General features: G+C 40.0%; 1 protein-coding gene across 1 annotated transcript; it reads left to right on the forward strand.

The window, feature by feature from the left end:
• Nucleotides 1-220: 220 nt before the first annotated feature.
• LOC128541667 (monocarboxylate transporter 10-like) lies at nt 221-21,805 on the forward strand. Its single transcript, XM_053512189.1, has 7 exons — nt 221-806; nt 13,612-13,756; nt 14,077-14,176; nt 14,259-14,573; nt 16,098-16,238; nt 17,428-17,656; nt 21,642-21,805. Exons 1-7 carry the CDS (start codon nt 221-223, stop codon nt 21,803-21,805), a joined length of 1,680 nt encoding a protein of 559 aa, XP_053368164.1.
• The last annotated feature ends 654 nt before the right edge of the window (nt 21,806-22,459 follow it).

Genomic DNA, 22,459 nt, shown 5'->3' on the forward strand with positions numbered 1-22,459 from the left:
GCATCCTGTCCAATCACAATGTGTGTTTTATGACTATGTAAACCTAGACATGCCCACACCTGTCCAGCTATTTATACTGTACCGCAGTGTTAGAGTGTGCCGGTGTTGCAGAATTTATTCGGGAGAGGTTTTATCAATAATCTGTTTCTATTTACACCTGTTCTGCTGTAGGGAGAGTGTAAGTGGAACCTTAGTTTTGTACACAACTCTCCAGAAAACCATGAAGGAGATGTTCAGTATGACAGAAAAACCCACAAGTGAGAACCATGAACCCATAACTGGTAAAGAAAGCAAATTTATGGTACCACCAGAGGAAACTAAGGTCATCCCCAGGAAGTCTTCAACTGAAGAAGAGATAAATCCTAAGAAGAACGGGGCAGAGGAACCTGAGGTAAAAATAAACATAGTTGTAAATGATGTAACTGAGGTGAATGAGATGGCGGTGAATGTGAATGCAGCAGAGAGTACCTTAACCAAGGCAGAGGAACCTGATATGAAGGTAAATCAAGAAGATAAGAACTTTACTGATGCGGGGCAGCCTGAGGTAAAACCTTACGAGATGCACTTCACCGAGGTGGAGGAGGTGAAGAAGGAGAACATCAGAGATGGGGAAAGCCAGCTGGCCTTAGTGGACGAACAGCCCGAGTTTGAACACCCCGAGGGCGGCTGGGGCTGGGTGGTCATGCTCGCTTCCATGTGGTGCAACGGGTCGGTGTTCGGAATCCAAAGCATCTTCGGGATCTTATTCGTGTCCCTGCTGAAGGAGTTCGGCTCTGAGGACGATAGTGACCTGCGCTTCAGGACAGGTATTACCTCAGATTTACCTCACATTTCCCTAAAGAACATTAATGTGTGATAACAAACCCTTTCGTTTATTGACTTTAGCTACATGAGCTAAGCTGTTCTGCAGTGCTGGGTGCTTGAGCCATGTCAGTGGTGTCACAGATAAATTATTACTGTGTTAAATTATTGATTATAACCAACATGTCACTGATTTTTTTCATATAGCTTTTTTCTCATCTTTGATCTTTACAATTACAGACCACATTTAGCTCAGAAATCCAATACTGTAATTGCATTGGTATTACTGTTAGCATAAAAAATTTTGATTGTTTTCCCTTAAAAATAGTTGTTTATGGAATAAAAACTGCAAAAATGCAGTTGAAATGCAGTCAATAACTTCGTAGTTCTTAAACAGTTGCTAAAATAGCCCTATACTAACTAGGTTATCCTATTATTATTATTATTATTATTATTATTATCTGTTTTTATTATTTATTTACATTAAATGATTATTACCCTACTTTAATATTACATATCTTATTGTAATATTAAAGTATGGTAGACCATCAATATAGTATAAATGGCTAGTTTATCAGTATACGTCTAAATGCCTAATTTCATTAAAGTGATGTAATGAGTGTCTCAATTGTGCGATAGTATGACACAATGTGCACAGAAGGAATGAATAGGAAGGCGAAATAAAGTCTGAACACTGCACATGGGGTGACAGCAGACAGACGACCAATCGGCAGACAGAGATCAAGAGGCTACGGTCTCCTTTAAAGAGCGTGGCACCAGTATTGGAGGCGAGATATTTTTCCACTACTTTTCTTTGGCCCACCATGTACTGTAGCATGCGGTCCTAAATTCTTGGTTTATTAAAGAAGCCAGTGTCAGTTTTATCTTATTTTCAGGCACAGGAAAACAGACAACAGATAAAAGCACATAGAAGTGCTTAACTTCTCCAACTTCTCCAACTTCTGCATGACTTCATTAAATTCTCAACGAATTGTTTCTGATAAAATGTTAAACCTTTAACAATGGTAGACCTTTGCGACATATCAGAATTATGATGACACTTCAAAGTTCAGCCAAGAAAACTTGGACTTGGAAACCTGAAGCTGGAAGAGGAGTGTGTTGTGGAGGAGGCCTCCCACAGCTGAGTCTCAGCGGTATACCTGTCACATCATTCAGTTAAGATTGGGTCATTTAACTAGTTAATGTATTGTATCGCTCTGTGGTTTTAAAGGCATTGCCTGAAAGGGGTGTGCTTGGTTTCTAACATTAACTTAAGTTTAACTTTTATTTGTTATATATACATTAGAGCTTAGTGAAATTCTTTCTTCACATATCTCAGTGTAACTGGGGTCAGAGTGCAGGTTCCACCATGATACAGCACCCCTGGAGCAGGTAGGGTTAAGGGCCTTGCTCAAGGGCCCAACAATGGCAACCTGGTGGAGCTGGGGATGGAACTGCCGACCTTCCAGCCAGTAACTCAGTGCCCTGGCCCTCTGAGCCTCCACTACCCCTAACTTTGCTGCTATACCAGGTTCACTTAGGAAGAAATCACAAAAATTAGTCTGAATCTCTAAAGCCAACGTCCACTGCCAGAGTTGTGTCATCAAATTCACATTATATCCTGAAATCTTAATTAATTAATCAAGTATTTAACAGGGTCACCATCAGAAATGGCCAAAAAACTTAAGCCATAATTTAGCAATAGTTTAGGACATAGTAATGACAGAAACAGATTGTTTCCCATTATCTACAGTGGGGCAAAAAGGTATTTATTCAGCCACCAATTGTGCAAGTTCCTCCACTTAAAAAGATGACAGAGGCCTGTAATTTTTATCTTAGGTATACTTCAACAATGAAAGACCCAAATAAGAAAAAAATCCAGAAAATCACATTGTAGTATTTTAATGAATTTATTTGGAAATTATGGTTGAAAATAAGTATTTGGTCAATAACAAAGATTTCTGTCCCTCCAAAGATTTTCTATGGGGTTGAGATCTGGAGACTGGCTAGGCCACGTCAGGACCTTGAAATGCTTCTTACAAATCCTCTTCTTCGTAGCCCAGGCGGTGTGTTTGGGATCGTTGTCATGCTGAAAGACGCAGCCACGTTTCATGTTCAATGTCCTTGCTGATGAAAAGAGGTTTTCACTCAGGATCTTATGATACATAGCCACAATCATTCTCAGCAAAACTGGCTTAGTGGTGTTCTGGAGAGGAGTAGAGCTTGTGAGTATTAGCGGGTACAACAACATGCGGACGCCGCATCTGACGCATTTTTCATCTAACTGAAGTTACAGGTCTGTGAGAGGGAGAAATCTTGCTTGTTTGTACGTGACCAAATACTTATTTTCCACCATAATTTGCAAATAAATTCTTTAAACATCCTACAATGTGATTTTTGGATTTCTTTTCTTATTTTCTTTCTCATAGTTGAGGTATACCGATGATACCTATGAAAATTCCAGGCCTCTCTCATCTTTATAACTTGCACAATTAGTGGCTGACTAAATTGGCTTTTTTGCCCCACTGTAAATAAAAAATATTTTTTTATTAGTTTCTACACAACTCTTATAAATATTTGTCTCGCTGTTTGCCTTTATTTGTTTCATCACATGTCAAGAACATCTTAAATGTTAAGTAAGCGAAATCGAAAGTGCTTATTTGAACAGTTGAGGAATTAAAGTTGAAGAATTAGGACAAAAGGTGAAGGAGGCATTAAACCTTTCCAGGCTTCCAGCTGCACACTTGTTATTTGTTTACATATCCTTTTTTTTTTTTTTTCATTTGCAAACTGTGACAAACTAAAAAAGAACACTGTGGCTTTGTCTGGTCATACAGTGATTGACCTGCAGCATCTCCTAGCAGCAGCACTGTTGAACAGTAATATTGCTGAGTGTAAAAGTGCATTCATGGACATTTTTTTAGTGTTTTAAGAGTGATGTTTTAATATTAATTAACTTAATTAGTTTAAATGAATTTTAATCATTTGTAATGTAGTTGTATTACCTTAACTTGCATCATTGTACAGTGGAACCTTGGATTACGAGCATAATTCATTCCGGAAGCGGGCTCATATTCCAAGACACTCGTAAACCAAATCAAATTTTCCAATAAGAAATAATAGAAACTAAAATTATTCGTCACGTGTGTGTGTGTGTGTTGGTGTGTGTGTGTGTGTCATGGTGTCCAATGACGCGCATGCACACAGACACAAAGAGCAGGCTGAGCCTTGAGCAAAGAGGGAAAATGGATCTTTAACTTTTTAATGAGACTTGCTTTTGCTTTACGTGCACACTGTACACACAAGCATACAGACACAAAATAAAAGATGTTTTACACACACACACATGGTCACAGTGTTATAGTAAATAGTACACATGTGCTCGGATGTTGATTATACCAGTAAGAGACGTGCACTAAGACCCAGCAGGGGAGGAGATTACCCACAGTGCCGCAGCACAAGAAAGTGAAAAACCGTTGGCTTAGTTGTGATCACGAGACGCTCGGCATCAAAACAAGAAGCGCCTGTGTAATACGTGATACTCGGTAGTCGTAGACCAAGACTTGTTCGTTTTCCAAGTCAATTTTTTTTTAAATCTTTGCTCGTCTTGCAGAACACTCGCAAACCGTGTTATATGCAATACGAGGTTCCACTGTATTTGTTTCAAAACCCCCAAAAAATAAATATATAAAATAATTTACTTTTATTTTTTTATTTAATTTTTCTATCGTATTACTTTTATTCATATTTATTACTTATTATAAGCTTTAATTCTCTTTTTAAGGTCACTGGCGGTCGTGTAAGCATTTCACTTCATTTCGTACTGTGTATGACTGTGTATGTGACAAATAAAATTTGAATTTGAATTAATTAATATAAAATTTAAAGTAAAAATAAAATAAATAAATCTTAACTTTACCTTTGAAAAAAATAAAAGTAAATCTCGTTAGATAAGCGTTTCCGTTAGTGTCCGCACACGGTGTGTGTGTGTGTTTGTGTGTACACGCGTTGTGTGTGTGTGAATGCGCGAATGCACTGTGTATGTGTGCGCCTGTGTAAAACTAAAGTAAGACGAGAGGAGGAATGACTCCCCCCTCCTCCACTCTCTTCTTACACAGTAACCTTTTCTCCTGTTTTATTCGAGGTAACCCTTCCTCCTCTCTGTGTGGGATGACTTTCTCACACAAACACACACACACACACACACACACACACGGCGGAAAGAGGAGGGAATTGGCAGGCTGTCCAGTAATGCGTGCACACACACCAACAGAATCAGTCCAGTCTAACAGAGAGAGAGGAAATGGATCTTTAACCTCTCTAATGAGACTTGCAAGCACACGTGTTATAATAAAAAGTACATTAAAATTTATTTTAAAATTTAACCCAACATTGGTTGAGTGACATATTTAGCTAGTAACCTAGTAACCCAGTGTAAGGATTATCAAATGATGGGAACTTCAAAGCAGTTTTGTAAGTCACTCTGGGTAAGAGTGTCTGCCCAATTCCTAAAGGTGAGTGTCACTAGGAATACCAGATCATGCCATAGGACTTAATTAATGCCCCACTTTCTATACCTTGTCATGATTCGCACTTCCAGGTTGAGGCACTTTTTCTTCTTCTTCTTCTTCTTTGTTGTTTTTTGGCGGACGGTAGCTAACTTATAGGTGCATTACCGCCATCTTCTTGACTGGAGTATGGACCATCAGATTGGCAAACAATAAAATAAAAGAAAAATGAAAAATGAAAAATGATTAAATAAATTAGAGTCTATCTACTAAGCCAGTTTTATTTAGATAATTAATCAGGCTTCTATATATTTTCCGGCTCATCTTCCCTAAGATGTTTTCTATTGTTCTTTCTAGACCAGCCTCTTGCATGGTTTCTCTGAGATTCTGTCTTTCCTCTTCATATGTTTTTCAGTTTATCAGTATACTGTATGTGTTACTGTCTCCACCTGTTCAATGAACATTCTCCAGTTGGGAGTTTGCCTATTATCCTAAAACTCTGGTTTAACCCTGAGTGCCCTATTATTAGTTATAATGATTTACTTTCTTTTGTATCTGCCCCATATTTTCCCACTTTTCATTTGCATTTAAACTTCATGCATGTCTACCTGTTTCTTCTTTATCCTTCAGGTCACGTGTTTATTTTTTTATTAATTATTTTCTTAATTCTGCTCTACTTATTGCGATTTCTGTTTGGATGTTTTACTCTTGAGTGCTTGTTTGACCAGTTTATCGCTGCTTCTTTGTTTACATGTACTCCAATGTGTGCTGGTGCCCAAAAGGAAGTGATACTTACACCCTTCTGGGCAAATTCTGATATTATTTGTAATATGTTAAGCAGAATGTTTGGTCTGATGTTGTTGTTAATGCTGACATGTTATCCGGTCCTATTATGCTTTTAGTTCTTCATCTTATGTCTATTAAATTCTTCCCACTTTTTAATATTTTATATTCTTTCTCTTGCCAGTTGCTTGCTCCTAGTTTAGTGATTATTGCGTAATGGTCACTTCCCATTGAGTAGTGCTTTACGATCTCCCATGTGCTAACTCCTCCTTTGGACACTAATGTTAAGTCTATTGGACTATCTGTGTTATGCTTGCTGTTGGATCTGGATCCCTTATTTATGGTGCAGTTATTTATACGTATTAAATCTCTGTTCATGCTAAATTCCTGTACTACCTCCCTATTTGTGTTTGTTTCCCTGGTGCCCCAGAATGTAGTTTTTACATTGAAGTCTCCACACCATATAACGTGTCCTTCCCAATTTCCTATTATTTCTTCCAGTGTTCTATTATGTGATGTTTCGCATGGGTTGTAGTAATTTGCTATTGTTATGTTGCTTTCCTCTGTCCATATTTTGACTGTCGTTGTTTCATGTTCATTCCTGCTTTCCATTACTTTATATTTAGTTCCTTCTTCTGCTAGTATTGAGTATTTGTGTGTGTGTGTGTGTGGGGGGGGGGGTTCTGTGTCTCTGCTATGAATTTTTAAGCTCTTGTCCATTAGGTATTAAACTTCTTGCATCCCATTGTAATATCTTTATTTCAAGTTTATGTATTGATTGCACCTTTATTCAATCTCTCATTGACTTTTTCCCAGATTAGTCCATCTATGCCAAGATGTTTTTTGGCTGCTTTTACTATGATCTTTATCTTTTATGTTTTTTGTTTGTTTGTTTGTCTCTGCCGAGCAATTGATCATATCTACCATGAACAGCACAAAGTCATTTTGGTTTACTATCTACTATTTGTTTACTTAAGCGAGATTGTCTTCTTTAATTTTGTTACATTTAGTGTGTATCTCTTCTCTCTTTTCTTTCTTTTCGTTTTCCCTGTCTGTAGCTTTTAGTCCCTGTGCATATGTTACTCCTTGCTCTATCCCAGAGGTTCTCAAACATTTTCTGTCGTTCCCCACTTAAGGCGGTGGGTGAATTTTCAAGCCCCACTCGTCAACAAAATGATAACGAAATTAGCCAAGTTTGCTATTTATTGAAATATAAATTTCTAAACCAATAAGATCAAATAACACCAAGTTCAAAACAGATAAAATACACGTGTAATTGTTATAACAGGCTTACTTTGTCACTTATCTCGAGCTTTCTTTCAAAGAAGTCGAGTGGCTTATTAACGTGACTGGGGTGTGTTGTCTCTAAGTGTCTTCCTAGTTTGTTGGGTCTCGTGCTGTCTGCTGCCAGCGGTTTAAGACACAAAACACACACGTGTCTCTCCTCTGCCCCACCATCACCACCATGAATCCAAGCGCAACATACAGTAGGCTTCAGCATGTTTTTCTTTCGGCTGGATTTTTGGTTGATTAGGCTGATGATGCTGAATCACCTGCTTTTTTGTAGTCCATGTAACAAATGTATCCATTGACGTTATTACGCTCACTACATACAGTACGCTACTGACCCGGTTCGTGTCCGCGGTAAAGTTAGTTTGATATTCGCATCTCCGAATTTGATAGCTGCGTAAATAAACCCGCGAATAAGATACCCAGATATATTTCCTCTCTACATTGTCTTTAAGCTACATCCTCCTTAAATTATACATGTTTAAAAGCATAAACACCATTACTCTCTACAGCGCAACGAATGATTTAGGGATCATCGCAAAAAGCCGCACACCAACAAAAAGTGTAGAACGATATTGATCTTCTCTTCTGTTCAGCGCCTGAAGGATCAAAAAGTAACTTTGTTACCGCACTGGAAACTAGAAATGCCAGACTAGTACTGCCTGATAAAATATTAATGTTTAACAAAAATACAGAAACATCAGCATACACATTGGAATAAATGAAATGACATATATAATACCGAATGTTTCCTTATATATTGTTCCTCTGCAATTAACATGCCAACGTTAAACCGTTATTGTTGAACTATGGTTCCACTTTTTCTCTGATGTTATTTTAATTTACTTGTATTAATGATCCATTTCTTTGTGTGTGATTGTTTAGTGTCGAGTGTCCGATCTTTATTGTCAATAAAGAAAAACATGAATTAGAATAGGTACTTTCCTATTATTTCCAGTTCATTGCGCCCCACCTGTCATGCCTGTTCCCCACTAGTTCTACCAGTCTACCACGGCTCTATCCTAACCTTCTGCTTTTCTTTGCTGCACTTTGTTCCTGCATATTATTAATAGGGAGCCATTGCTTACTGTAGTATTTTGCCATTTTTATATCTTCTATTCATGATGTTATTGTTTGTGTGATCTCTATTGGGTTCCAGTCTCTAAACACTGACACTCCGTCCTGGATAAGTTCCAGGATTACATTATATCCTTCTTTTTGTTCTACAATTCCTGTTTTCTCTTGTTCTTTGTCAGTTTTTTTCACATTCATTGCTTTACTTAGCTGTTGTTTTGGATGTCTGCGTTTAATCTCTTTCATGTCCCTCTGTACTGTTCTCCATTCTTCCTCCCTCTCTCTTCCTTCCTCACTCTTTTATACTAATACTTCCTGAACTGTTCTTACCTTCTGCCATCCTTTGCTTATTCACAGTGCAGTTGCTGCCAGCCAACCTTTAAATGTTCCATGTTTTCCACCATCCGACCACCCATTCGCTTTCCACCATCACCCCTCCTCTCGTCCTCCTTTCAGTTGTGCTGGAGACTACGTCTCCTTCCTTCCCTTGGATTTTCAGTGAGTGTGGATCTAATTGACGTCTGTATATCCTAGAACCTGAACCTGTGCAGCCTTGGAAATCTGACCATGTTGGTTGAAGTTGCCCAGCTGCACCTATTTGTGCTGCTGACACACAGTTATATGTCTCAGATGAGAAGAAACTGCTTCATAAAGTTGTGCTATGTGTAAAGAACATTAGACACTGGATGCTAATTAACTTCCTTTTGCTTAATCCGGATAAGACAGAAGTTCTAGTCATAGGACCGCAAGCAGCTAGACGTAAGCTTTATAATCACACTGTAACTTTAAAGTGCAACAGTAAAAGACCTTGGTGTGATTATAGATTCCAGCCTCTTATTTAAAGCTCATGTAGATAATATTACCAGGATAGCATTCTTTCACCTCAGAAATATTGCCAGAATAAGAAATTTATTGTCGCTAAACGATGCAGAAAAACTAGTTCATGCTTTTATCACCTCTAGGTTGGAGTATTGTAATGCCTTACTGTCTGGTTGTTCAGCTAGATGCATAAATAAGCTTCAGCTAGTCCAGAATGCAGCAGCGAGAGTCCTCACTAGAACCAGAAGATACGAGCACATCACCCCTATCTTATCTTCACTGCACTGGCTCCCTGTGAAATTTCACATCCATTTTAAAATAAAATAATAAATTAGAATATTGTTGATATTATTTATTTCTGTAATTCAGTTCAAAAAGTGAAACTCGTATTATATATATTCATTACACACAGACTGATATATTCAAATTGTTTATTTCTTTTCATTATAATGATTATGGTTTACAGCTACTAAAAACCCAAAATTCAGTATCTCAGAAAATTACAATATTGTGAAAAGGTTCAATACCAGAGACTCATGGTGTTACACACTAATTAGCTAATGAACTCAAAACACCTGCAAATGTTTTCTGAGCCTTTAAGTAGTCTCTCTGTCTGGTTCCATAGGCTACACAATCATGGGGAAGACTGCTGACTTGACAGTTGTCCAGAAGATGATTGTTGACACCCTGCACATGGAGGGTAGGACACAAAAGGTAATTGTGATGAGACAAGTGCACAGGCAACAGGGATAACCGCAGCCTTGAGAAGTTGTGAAATGAAGCCCATTCAAAAATTTGTGGAGATTTACAAGCAGTGGACTGAAGCTGGAGTCAGTGCTCCAAGAGCCACCACACACAGACATGTACAGGACATGGGCTACAACTGTCACATTCTTGCGTCAAGCCACTTTGGAACAGAGACACCGTCAGAGGCGTCTTACCTGCGCTAAGGACAAAAAGGGTTGAACTGTAGTTCAAGGGGCCAAAGTCCTCTTTTCTGATTCATTTTCAGATTAATGTAAATTTTGCATTTTATTGGGAAATGATTCAATTCAATTCAATTTTATTTGTATAGCACTTTTAACAATTGTAATTGTCCCAAAGCAGCTTTACACAGTCAAAAGAATTATTTAAGTTTGTTTGGAATTTGAGTGTGTGTGAATCAAAATGGTCAGATAGTCCCTGGTGAGCAAGCCGAGGGCGACAGTGGCAAGGAAAAACTCCCTGAGATGGTAATAGGAAGAAACCTTGAGAGGAACCAGACTCAACAGGGAACCCATCCTCATCTGGGTGATAACGGAGAGCAGGGATTGATCTGCATAAAACTATGTGAGACTGGAAGTTCAGTATAACAGAAGATGTGGTAAATTAAATAGAGTTCAGTTTGTTCCTGGAGGCTCAGGTAGACTGTAGAAAATTCTATTGAATGAAAGTCACAGGTCCTCAGAGAACAGCTGTTTGCATCATTCGAGGACAGGACCGTCCTCGTGGAAAAGTGAAACTGTCCCCAGTCACCACACGCATCCATGCGACGAGATCTCCAACCAGAAGCAGGACTCCAGGACAAGTTAGACAGCTCCAGAGGGCAGAGGAGGTCTGGATCACTGGCAGCTCAGGAACGACATGTATAGCTCGACAAAGAGATAGGTAGAGGAAAAAAGAGAGAGGGAGAGAGAGGAGAGAGCAGAAGAGGAGAGAGCAAAAGAGAAAAAGAGATAACAGTTAGGTCTGGTCACAGTCACACAATGTATAATGTAAATGTATATTAACTGTAGAGTGCAAGCAGAGACTCCGGCAGGACTAACTATGACATCATAACTAAAAGGGGAGGAGCCAGAAAGAAACACAGACATGAGGAGGAACTGAGATGTAAAGCAACCAATCACCTCACCGTCAACAAACCTGAGTGATCAATGAGAGTGAGGAAGACAGCATCCAAACATACCAGTTCACCATAATACTCTACGTCCATGAGTCCCCCAGATCTGCTCCTTTACCTATGGCTAATCTATTTATAAAAATGCTTGGCTAAATAAATAGGTTTTTAGCCTGGACTTAAACACTGAGACTGTGTCTGAGTCCGGAACACTATTTGGAAGACTATTCCATAATTTTGGGGCTTTGTAAGGAAAAGCTCCGCCCCCAGCTGTAGTTTTCATAATACGCGGTACTGACAAGCAGCCTGCATTCTTTGATCGAAGTAGGCGTGGCGGATCGTAAGACACTAGCAGTTCACTCAAAAACTTAATGCTTTATATGTCAATAGTAGTATTTTAAAATATATGCGAAATTTCACAGGGAGCCAATGAAGTGAAGATAAGATAGGGGTGATGTGCTCATATCTTCTGGTTCTAGTGAGGACTCTCGCTGCTGCATTCTGGACTAGCTGAAGCTTATTTATGCATCTAGCTGAACAACCAGACAGTAAGGCGTTACAATAGTCCAACCTAGAGGTGATAAAAGCATGAACTAGTCTTTCTGCATCGTTTAGTGACGGTATATTCCTCATCTTGGCAATATTTCTGAGTTGAAAGAATGCTATCCTGGTAATATTATCTACATGTGCTTCAAATGAAAGGCTGGAATCTATAATCACACCGAGGTCTTTTACTGTTGCACTCGATGGAACAGAAAGGCCATCTAAAGTTACAGAGTATTCTAGAATCTTACTCCTAGCTGTATGCGGTCCTATGACTAGAACTTCTGTCTCATCTGGATTAAGCAGAAGGAAATTAATTAACATCCAATATCTTATGTCCTGCACACATTGCTCAACTTTAGTAAATCTGGTTTTGCTGAAATGTATACTTGTGTATCGTCAGCATAACAATAAAAAATAATACCATTCTTACGGATTATGTTACCCAGAGGAAGCATGTAAAGGGAAAAAAGCAGTGGGCCTATAACTGAACCCTGTGTAACACCAAACTTAACTTGAGATCATGAGGAATTGTCACCATCTAAATCTACAAACTGATAACGATCAGTCAAATAGGATCTGAGCCAGGAGAGGGCTGTACCCTTAATTCCTACTACATTTTCTAATCTGTGAAGGAGAATACTCCATGATCAATGGTGTCAAAAGCTGCACTGAGGTCGAGTAATACAAGCATAGTTACACAACACTGATCAGAGGCCAATAGAATGTCATTTACTACTTTAACGAGCGCTGTCTCTGTACTGTGATGAGGCCTAAATCCTGACTAATACAGTTCATGTATGCCATTTCTATGTATATATGAGCATAGCTGCTCCGCTACTATCTTTTCCAGAATCTTAGAGATAAAGGGGAGGTTTGATATCGGTCTGTAATTGGACAGCTGACAGGGGTCGAGGTCAGGTTTCTTAATTATTGGTTTGATAACTGCTAATTTAAGGGATTTGGGAACATACCCACTGCTGAGTGAACAGTTAATTACTTTTAACAGGGGTTCTGTTATTGCTGGTACTATCTGATTGAGAAAATGTGTCGGTATCGGATCTAATTCACAGGTTGACGATTTTGAAGAGGAGATGAGTGAAATTAGTTCTCTCGCTTCAAGGGGAGTAAAGTATTCTAGGTTCTGATGTGATTCTGCTGATTAATTTATCATCTGTATCATTTTAATTGTCTGGTTTCAAAGCCTAAATGTTTTGCCTAATATTTATGATTTTGTTATTGAAAAAGTTCATGAATCCTCACTACTGTACTGTAAAGGTACTTATACTGTAAAGTTCCACTTTACCATGAAGACGGTCCTGTCCTCGGCTGATAAAGACAGCTGTTCTCTGAGGACTCGTGACTGCAGTCGCTCGATAGTTCAAGATTAGAGTTTCCTACAGTTTTGTACCGGATGTGGACTTAAACACATCTCCTGTTATACTGAACTTCCAGCCTCCTAACACACAGTATGAGTGCAGATCAATCCCTGCTCAATGTTGAGTCTGGTTCCTCTCAAGGTTCCTTCCTATTACCATCTCAGGGAGTTTTTCCTTTAGCACCGTCACCCTCGACTTGTTATTCTGGGGCGATCTGATCATTCTGATTCACACACATTTTCTCATATCTTTCATACTTTCTTTTTGATTCTGTAAAAGCGCTATACGAATAAAATTGAATTGAATTGTGTGCTAATGAACTTTATAAACGGAAGAGAGATAAGGCTACAAACCATCACACGGTGTCTAGATGGAAATTGAATAATAATTATGTGATATAGAAGCACAATCTTCTGATAATTTAATCTATCCACAAACTGTGTAATGGATCTGATGTAATGTAAACCACAATGCAATACGGTTGTTGCCATGGTAACATATTATTGCTTTGTCTAATTAAACTCTTTCCCTCTCTCAGCGTGGGTGGGCTCTCTGTCTGCAGGGATGGTAGATGTCTGTTCTCCCATCGTCAGTGTGTTTACAGACGTGTTCGGCTGCAGGATCACAGCGGTGAGCGGGGCTGTGGTTGGGCTTGTTGGCCTCCTTGCCAGTTCTTTCGTTAAGTAAGACTTTACACGCACACACACACACACACACACACACACACACACACACACACAGAGAGCTTTCAAACTCCAAAGCATTTATTGAATTTTCTGCTGATCATGTCCAATCAACAGTTCACTCACACTAAGTGGAACTACACATTCTAACACAATTACTATTATCTCTCTCTTATTCTCTCTCTTTTTTCAAATAAAGGTACTTTAGATAAAGTTATTGTGTTTATTGTAGACACTATGTGGGACTGGATTAAAATATGTCTCTTAGCTGTGACTGATTTACTGTGTGTGTGTGTGTGTGTGTGTGTGTGTGTGTGCAGGTCTCTGGGCCTTATGTACTTCACATACGGTGTGCTGTTTGCATGTGGCTCTTCATTTGCATATCAGCCAAGTCTCGTCATCCTTGGACATTACTTTAAGGTTTACTTTGCTATTAATAACCAATGTTTCTGTATATGTTAATAATGTGTGATGAATAATTTCATTAATTCTCTAATCTCAGAAGCGTTTGGGTTTGGTGAATGGTGTGGTGGCAGCAGGGTGCAGCGTGTTCACTGGATTTCTGTCTCTGCTGCTCCCCTTTCTGCTGGACCGCGTTGGCCTCCCCAACACCCTGCGCGTCCTCTGCATCCTGATGTTCGTGCTCATGCTGGCTGGATTCACCTACAAGCCCCGCCTCCCTCAGAGGGTGGAGTCAAAGAGGGCTTTGTTAAAGAGAACCTGTAACGTCCAGATCTGGAGGAGTCTGAGTTACAGGATCTGGGCCTTCGGAATGATGACCTCGCAATTTGGCTACTTCGTCCCCTACGTCCACCTGGTCAGTGTGTGTGTGTGTGTGTGTGTGTGTGTGTGTGTGTAGTCCAGTCCAGAAGTCGGATTGCTTGTAAAGAAACTGTTACACAGTCTGCTTGTTTGGACTGAATGCTTTGGTTCCTTTTTCCATATGGCAGAAGGATTGCAAAAGAAGAAAGAATCCACAATGCTGATGTCCTTGCGCGGTGTCCCCTGTGGTGTAAATGTCTGGAATGGAGGGAATACAGACTCTGATTATATTTTCAGCTGTTCTCACTATGTGATGTAGGGTCCTGCGATCTGAGACAGCGCAGCTCCCAAATCTGGCAGTGATGCAGATACTCAGAACGCTCTCTCTCATCCCTCTGTATAAAGTGGTGAGGGTGGGAGGTAGGAGATGGGATTTTCTTAGCCTAAGCAGAAGCTAGAGATGCTGCTCAGATTTCTTGGCTATGGAGCTTTACATTCAGTTGAACATGTAGTATTACACACAGTTTTACACTCAGTGGTACACTGAAGTTCATTGGGACCCTCAGGTGAACATAAGGGTGGACTGGCAACAAAAAGGAGCCCAGAACTTGGACTCAGGTTTATCTGTTTGCAAAAAAAAATACAGAAAAATGAAATACTCTTGTGATAGGCACGTAAAAAACGAGTTAAGTTAATGTCAAGTGTCACCTTGCATGGTAGTAACAGAGCTCCTCGATGGCCCATTTGATTGCCAGAGCGTCTCTTTCCATGGCAGCATAATTCCATTCCATAAAGATAAGCTTGGTGGCCACAGTCCAACATACTAACTATGGCTGCCCTTTATGCGTCATGTTGAAAAGTGGGGGAGGAATAAAGTAGTGATGATATACTTTCAGCGCCCAATACGTCATTTACCTGGTGATCGGTGGTGGGATGAGAGTACACACCAAGTATCCTTCAGCAGATGTGGTATCCCAGATGTGGTAAATATAAAATATCTGTGCAAATGACACTGTGCTTCTGGGGTTGTGTGTGATCTCTCCTCCCAAGGACCAGGGCCTTTCCGATCTGTTCTGAAAAGAGATTTATAAAGGTTGAGACAGCAAGAATAGGATATGGTACTTCACTTCTCCCACAAGGTGTGGTTCAAATAGAGGTCTACTGTGTCACCTGAATGGCAAACAATGTACAGCAGGAGAAAGGCCCAATTCCACCCTTATTCCATGACCACTTTTCTGTCTGGGGGTGGGATGTGAAATTTCTGAGCTCATTCAACTTCAAGAGCTGTGACATAAAACATATCATCCTAAAAATTGGGAGTGCCCTGGTTAATAAGGAAGTATTTGGGAATGAGTACTTGTCTGCATAGAAGGACCAGCTTGTGGGTGATGTTCTGGGATGTAGCCATGTTAAGGGAGACCACCTTGGAGTAACACATGGCACATTCCATGATTACTAGTAGGTACTTCTACACCCAAGCATACTTAGGAAGCGATTTCACTGCTGATCTGTATTTTATGTTAGAATTTGAAAAGGAAGTTTTACTTCTTGCCCTGTGTGTGTCTGTTTGTGTATGGAGATGGAGTATGTAAGTGAGCATTTCCCAGGTGCCCAGCAGCAGGTAATACTGGTGTGTCTAGGTGCTGCGTCTGGTGTGGGACGTCTCATCTTTGGTCGTGTGGCTGACTATGTCCCTGGAGGGAACAAAGTCTTACTGCAGGTAACACACACAAACAGTGTTGCACAGCCATGAACAATGGAAGGCCTCTTGCCTGCCATGCAGAAAGCCCCAATTCAATAGCCACTGGTTGCAGGGCATTCTTAGTGCTTAGGGTCTAAAGCTTGGATAGAATAGGAGGCAGGGGTGCTTTGTACAACCGACCCTTAAATTTTAAGTGTAAAATTGTAAACAACCCAAGGTCCTTGCAGGACTACTGAGTGTTACTCTTTAGGTCGCTTTATAGTTCAGGGCATTCACTGAACTTTGGAACAGGACCTAGGTAAGTATGAGCATTAATGTCATTTTAACAGTCTAAATCTTTCCATGATTGCTAAGCAGAAAGTTTGTAACCCCACCAACATCCCACAGGAAAATGAGGAACATTTTGTCCAACAGTAACCCATTTGAGGGCATGATTCTGGGATTTGTGGTATAGTTGAAGATTGGAAAGATGTCTTATAATATCCAGGAATAGGGTGTGATCACCTGACTATGGCAATAGCAACATGTTCTTAGATTTTAGTACACGCATACAAGGCTTATGAAAGAGAGGTGACGTGCTGCCCCCACCAAAAGTTAACTCAATGTCAATCAAAACTGTCACACAACACAGCAAAATTGACCACTTTAACAGCTTGTAGAGAATTTTTGACAGATTTGTAGGAAATGCTTTGTTTGGCAAATCTTTCCTGATAGCAGCCTCAAGCTCAGCTAATGTCACTTGGAGTTTTTGATCACCTTTTCAGAATGCGGTTCTGTGGTTTCAAGTGGTGTAGCAGCTCCTGGAATTTGTAATCTTCTGGTCAATGCCTTTAGGGCTGAGTACTGTGTCCTAGGTATCCAGTACTGTGTCCATTATATATTAATAGATGGCAGTAAAATACTATAATCGATATAAATAAAAGAAAGGTTTGGTCTGTATGTTGGTCAGAACTCGCTTTTTCAATGGTATCTGTTTCATACGTTAAAGGCTCTGAAACCAGTCTCAGACAGACAGACATGTACTGTATGTGGGCTTTAACATGAAATAATAGCACTGATTACTTGGCTTATTTGAAGCTTTAACCTTTTACCTTAACAGGGTCATTATGGTGATGTTATACAACAGCAGTCAGCTGCTTTCCCATTGGCCATAAAAGAGGTATAGTGATGATGATTAAAGCGACCACATGCCCCTGTGCTCCTGCAGGCGATATCCGTCATGGTGATTGGAGTGATGACGATGCTGATCCCGGTGTGTAACGTGTTCGGCGGTCTGATTGCTGTATGTTTGGTAATGGGACTGTGTGACGGCTGTTTCTTCACCATTATGACCCCTATTGCCTTCGAGCTCTTCAGTTCTGAGAACGTCTCTCAGGCCCTCGGCTTCGGGCTGGGCATGATGTCTCTGCCCATGCTAGTGGGTCCGCCTATTGCAGGTACACACACACACACACACACACACACACAAGGTCATATATACTGCTCAAAAAAATATAGGAAACATTTAGTCCCGGTTTGACTTGAACGGAGCATACACATGAGAGCGTTCAAGTCAAACTAAGACTAAATTTTTCCTTTTTTTAACAGTATCTATACAGTATACATAGCTGGCACTTTTTCAGAAAGGTTTGGAGTAAGATTCTGAAAATAAGGACATTGATTCTGGGCACACACAGACACACACACACACACACACACACACACACACACACCTATGATGGCCCCATTGTGAATGCCCAGCCATTTTATCTATCACTAATCATTCTTTTTTAACCTACAAATATACAAATATATAGTTACAATCAAATAAAATAGAAATGTATAAAATGTATACATTATATGGAATATGCAATATTAAAGGGATATAACATTGACATTAACAACTTCTCCAGTACTTGAATTAAACCTCTTCCCAGTTGGACTAATGGCACTTAGTTATTAACCCAGTTAACCCAGTGTAAGTATGTATCCAATGATGTAAACATTAAAGCACTTTTTGTAAGTTGCTTTGGATAAGAGCGTCTGCCAAATGCCTAAATGTACATGTAAAATATAAGAAGGGAAATATAGTGTGAAACTATGATAGCAACAGTTTGAGTGAGAACCATGTAGTGTAAAATGTTTATAACAGCAGCAGTGGTATTGTCCATGCTTCAAAGTGCAAAGTTAGTCCTTATTTATGTGTAAATAAGAAACGGTAATGAACAACAGTCCAACAACAGTCCATTGTGAACAACAAATCAACAGTCCATTGTTGCCGTGCCTGAGCTCCTTCACTATCTTCCTGGCCTTGGTCCAACACCGCATGCAACACCGGTACTCAATAGGCAGACTCCGGTCCGCATCCGGACCCAAATACGGTTAAGTCTGGGCCGACGCCAAAACAAAAATTTAATCATAATCCAAATGAGTTCTCAATGAAGTGCGCAATTGTGTTTCCACGCAATATATCTTTGAGTCGTCTAGTGATGGGTCGTTCATGAACGTTTGGTTCTTTTTAAACGAGTCTTTAACGTGACTCAGAAGAACGAGTCATCTCGGAGAGAGATTCGTTCATTTTCTACTGGGTGTGCATGCGCAAATCATCGTGAAACCTCCGTAGGCTATGTACAGGAAACAGAATTGAACGGTTCACAGCGAATCGTCAAGTCCCGAGTTGTCCCCTAAACGCTATGCAGTGCAGTACATTCAAAAGAACGAACGACTCGGACTAGAAGATATAAGAGGTGAGCTGCTCATACTGTTTATTATAATATGTCCTTAATATCCTAATGGCGTGCTCAAAGCTGGCCATTGATATAATTTAATTTTGAAAACAGCGAACTTAAGAGTGGAAGGACAGAAAAATATGCATTTGTGCTTCCTGTGGGAAGCAGAAAACCAATGTGCTTAATCTAGCAATCAAAAGTGGTCACCTTCTCTCCTTCTGGACAAAGATGGTTACTGCAGCAGGTGTTCCTGTCCTGCAGAAAATGTCCCTTTAAATTCTCACAATGTTTTCCTCAACGTATTGCTGTGAATCTGCTGTTTCAACTATGAGCATAGTGAAAAACACATATCGCAGCTCCCTCACCAATGAACATTTACATCAGTGCCTCCACCTGGTCCTCACACCTTTTATGTTTAAGTTTAAACAACTGGTGAAACAAGGAAGATGTCACCTTTACACTAAAAGGACTACCATGTCATTTTTGCGAATTTTTAGAAAATTTTGGGTTTTACTTTTTTTTGTAGTTCTCTATTTAAAATTGGACTGTCATTTTTCCGGACCTCGGACTGAATAGACATTTGGTAAGTGGACCTTTCAAATTTATATTTGAGTACCCTGCTGTAGACTGAGTGCAGGTTAGAGAGATCAGTATGAAAAATGTGCTCAGCCGATCACACCCCCTCTGTAGAGCTTGTCTGTTAGCAGCGCTAGCACTGTTAGCACTGCTAGCATTATTAGCATTGTTATCCGTGTTAGCGTTCTGCCACAGACTCCTAGAGTCACTTTGTTGGAGCTATGACTCTAGTATTCTCAACTAGCGCTGCTTTGCCTTCTCCACCGGTTTGGGAACATTGTATAACACAGCTTAGGTCGCATATTATAGTCGATGGTGTGAGATGTCAGAACGGCCACCAAATTGGACCGTCCTCTCTCTGAGCCGAGGTTTTCTATTTGAGCCTTTGTTTATATTTTGGCATATATTTTTATATTTTGTAGCCGTCTTGTCTAAATGGGTTACAACAGCATTCCAGGGTCCTTTCGCCCCTGGTGGGGCAGGTGATGTGTTAGTTTGGTGCTAATGTCCCCTGCCACAATGAACACAGCATCCCGGTGTTGTGTCTGATGCAAAAGTAAATTTCCAAGGAAGATAAAAAGGATGACATTTAATGGTCAGTAGCTCCTGGTGCAGCAGCATGTGAGAGGTACAATGTTCGCACTGTTGCATCAGCTGTTGTTTACCATGAAATAGATAGAGAGAGAGAGAGAGAGAGAGAGAGAGAGCGAGAGAGAGACTTTATTGATCCCTAGAGGAAAGTTTTTGTGTTACAGAAGCAGCAGGTTACACAAATAATAATAATAATAATAATAATAATAAATTACAAAATGGCAAACAGACCAATAAAACATTTCCAGCATCCTACCGCATACATTGAAGTATCTGAGCTTCCTCAGAAAATAAAGTCTGCTCAACCCCTTCTTATACACAGCATCAGTGTTGGTCCTCCAGTCCAATCTGCTGTTCAAGTGAACACCCAAGTACTTGTAGTTGTCCACAACCCCAACCTTCTTACCCATGATAGTAACAGGTTTAAGAGTTTTACACTTCCTGAAGTTCACTACCAGCTTCTTGGTTGGATGGTATAGTCCGGCACCACTGGGTTCAGTCTCGGTGAAGCAGAGGAGATTGTAGTCCTGAATGTCATGTTTATTTTCCAGTGACTGGACATTGGAGAGTAGGATGCTAGGCGGAGTCGTACTGTGTGTATGAGCTCTCAGTCTGTTTCCCCTTAAGGAGGCAGGTTGGATCAGGTCCTTTGATCTTTCTCAGGATCTCGCTCGGCCAGTATGAATTTGGTTCTAAAATCATTGGATGATTAACACCATCAATAGAAATGAAAGTGTCTCTGGCATACCTAATGTAAGCCATTGTAAAGAACTTTAAAGTTACCCAATGTTAACTTAAAAAAAAAGCAAGAGGGGACAGAGCAGTCGTGATGGCAGCTGATCTTACCGACGCTGTTTTGGAGTGTGCCATCTCTCTCAAATTTCATTCCAGAGTTACACTGGCCCTACAATCATTGGGGCCCTGAATATTCAGCTGGTCAGTCTCTTTGTGTAATATTGAAACGAGTTAATCATTTATGTGTTAAATGTACAAAAATCAGAGAATATTTGTTCTTTTTGCTTTGAGATATAAAAGGGACAGACCCTTGTGTCGCTGTGCTCTGGCTGCAATGCACCTGTGTTTGTACTGTAAATCGGACTTCTACGGGTCACCAGCTATATCTGACTTGCCAGAAAGAGCCTGGAGCAAGTCATATGGATGGAAGCATGAGAAATTGAAAGTGTGGCGTGATAGTGTGTGGAAATGAGCGTTGAAGAAGTGCGTACAAGTGTCTAAGCACAAACATTTACCTTTAAAATTAGTAGGTAATGCAGTGAGGAAGAAAGTAGTCTGTGTTTTACATTTACATTACGGCATTTGGCATTATCCAGAGCGACTTACATTTTTATCTCATTACACATCTGAGCAGTTCAGGGTTAAGAGCCGCACTCAAGGGCCCAACAGTGGCAACATGGTGGTTGTGGGATTTGAACCTGAGATCTTTCCAACCGTAGTCCAATACTGTCAATTAAAACTCCAATATTATATCACATATATAGCACATTGTGTGTGTGTGTGTGTGTGTGTGTGTGTGTGTGTGTGTTAGGGATCCTCCATGATCGCCTGGGCAGTTATGACTTGGCCTTCTACCTGGCGGGAATCCCTGCTCTGATTGGTGGAGCTGTGTTGTGTGCAATCCCATGGCTGGAGTGGAGGAAGAGGAGGAACGAGAGGAAGAATGAAACCGACAACAGAACAGCGCAGGAGTAAAGAGCTGAAACACCTCCTCATATACACTCATCTAAAAAATCTGAAATTAATATATTCTAAAATTATTATATGTAATGTCAAGCATTTTTTGTTTTACTTTTCATCTTCTGAAAATAAAAAATATATTTTCAACATATATTTATATATGCTTTTATTTCAAGATATTAGAATTTTTTTTAAAAGACTAAAACTTACTTGGCTGTTTCTGTACGGCGAGCAGGCAAAACTACCAATGACACACCGATGATTGTAGTGTGAATATCTCTATTAAAACACACACATGCTCAAACAAGCTCAAGAAGTTGCAAGTAGTAGCAGAACGTTTGATATGAAATGATATGTTGACCAGATATGCTGATGGAAATATAGACTACACTGTTTGTTGGTAATTTTTTTTAAAATAAAGCAAATATATTGCAAACCATTTGAAATCTTTAATCTCCATATAATGCAGTTATCAGCAGCCTAGAGGGCCTGGGCACAACCTTAGGACACGGGATCACACATAAAATATAGTTGGATATCATTGGCCTCAAAGGCACTGGAGAGACTGTTGAAGGTGGGGGGGAACCAAACATTGACAAAGAGCCTGAATCTTCAGATGATACTTAACTATTCTCGAGGCACTTCATGTAATATGGCCTAATGGTTTAA

Source organism: Clarias gariepinus, chromosome 2 (genome assembly GCF_024256425.1).
Source record: "Clarias gariepinus isolate MV-2021 ecotype Netherlands chromosome 2, CGAR_prim_01v2, whole genome shotgun sequence".
NCBI lineage: Eukaryota > Metazoa > Chordata > Actinopteri > Siluriformes > Clariidae > Clarias > Clarias gariepinus.

Coding starts and splice junctions, on each gene's coding strand:
- LOC128541667 (XM_053512189.1), top strand. CDS start 221: ATGAAGGAGATGTTCAGTATGACAGAAAAACCCACAAGTGAGAACCAT. Junction 13,757..14,076: donor CTTGCCAGTTCTTTCGTTAA/GTAAGACTTTAC, acceptor GTGTGTGTGCAG/GTCTCTGGGCCTTATGTACT. Junction 14,177..14,258: donor TCCTTGGACATTACTTTAAG/GTTTACTTTGCT, acceptor CTCTAATCTCAG/AAGCGTTTGGGTTTGGTGAA.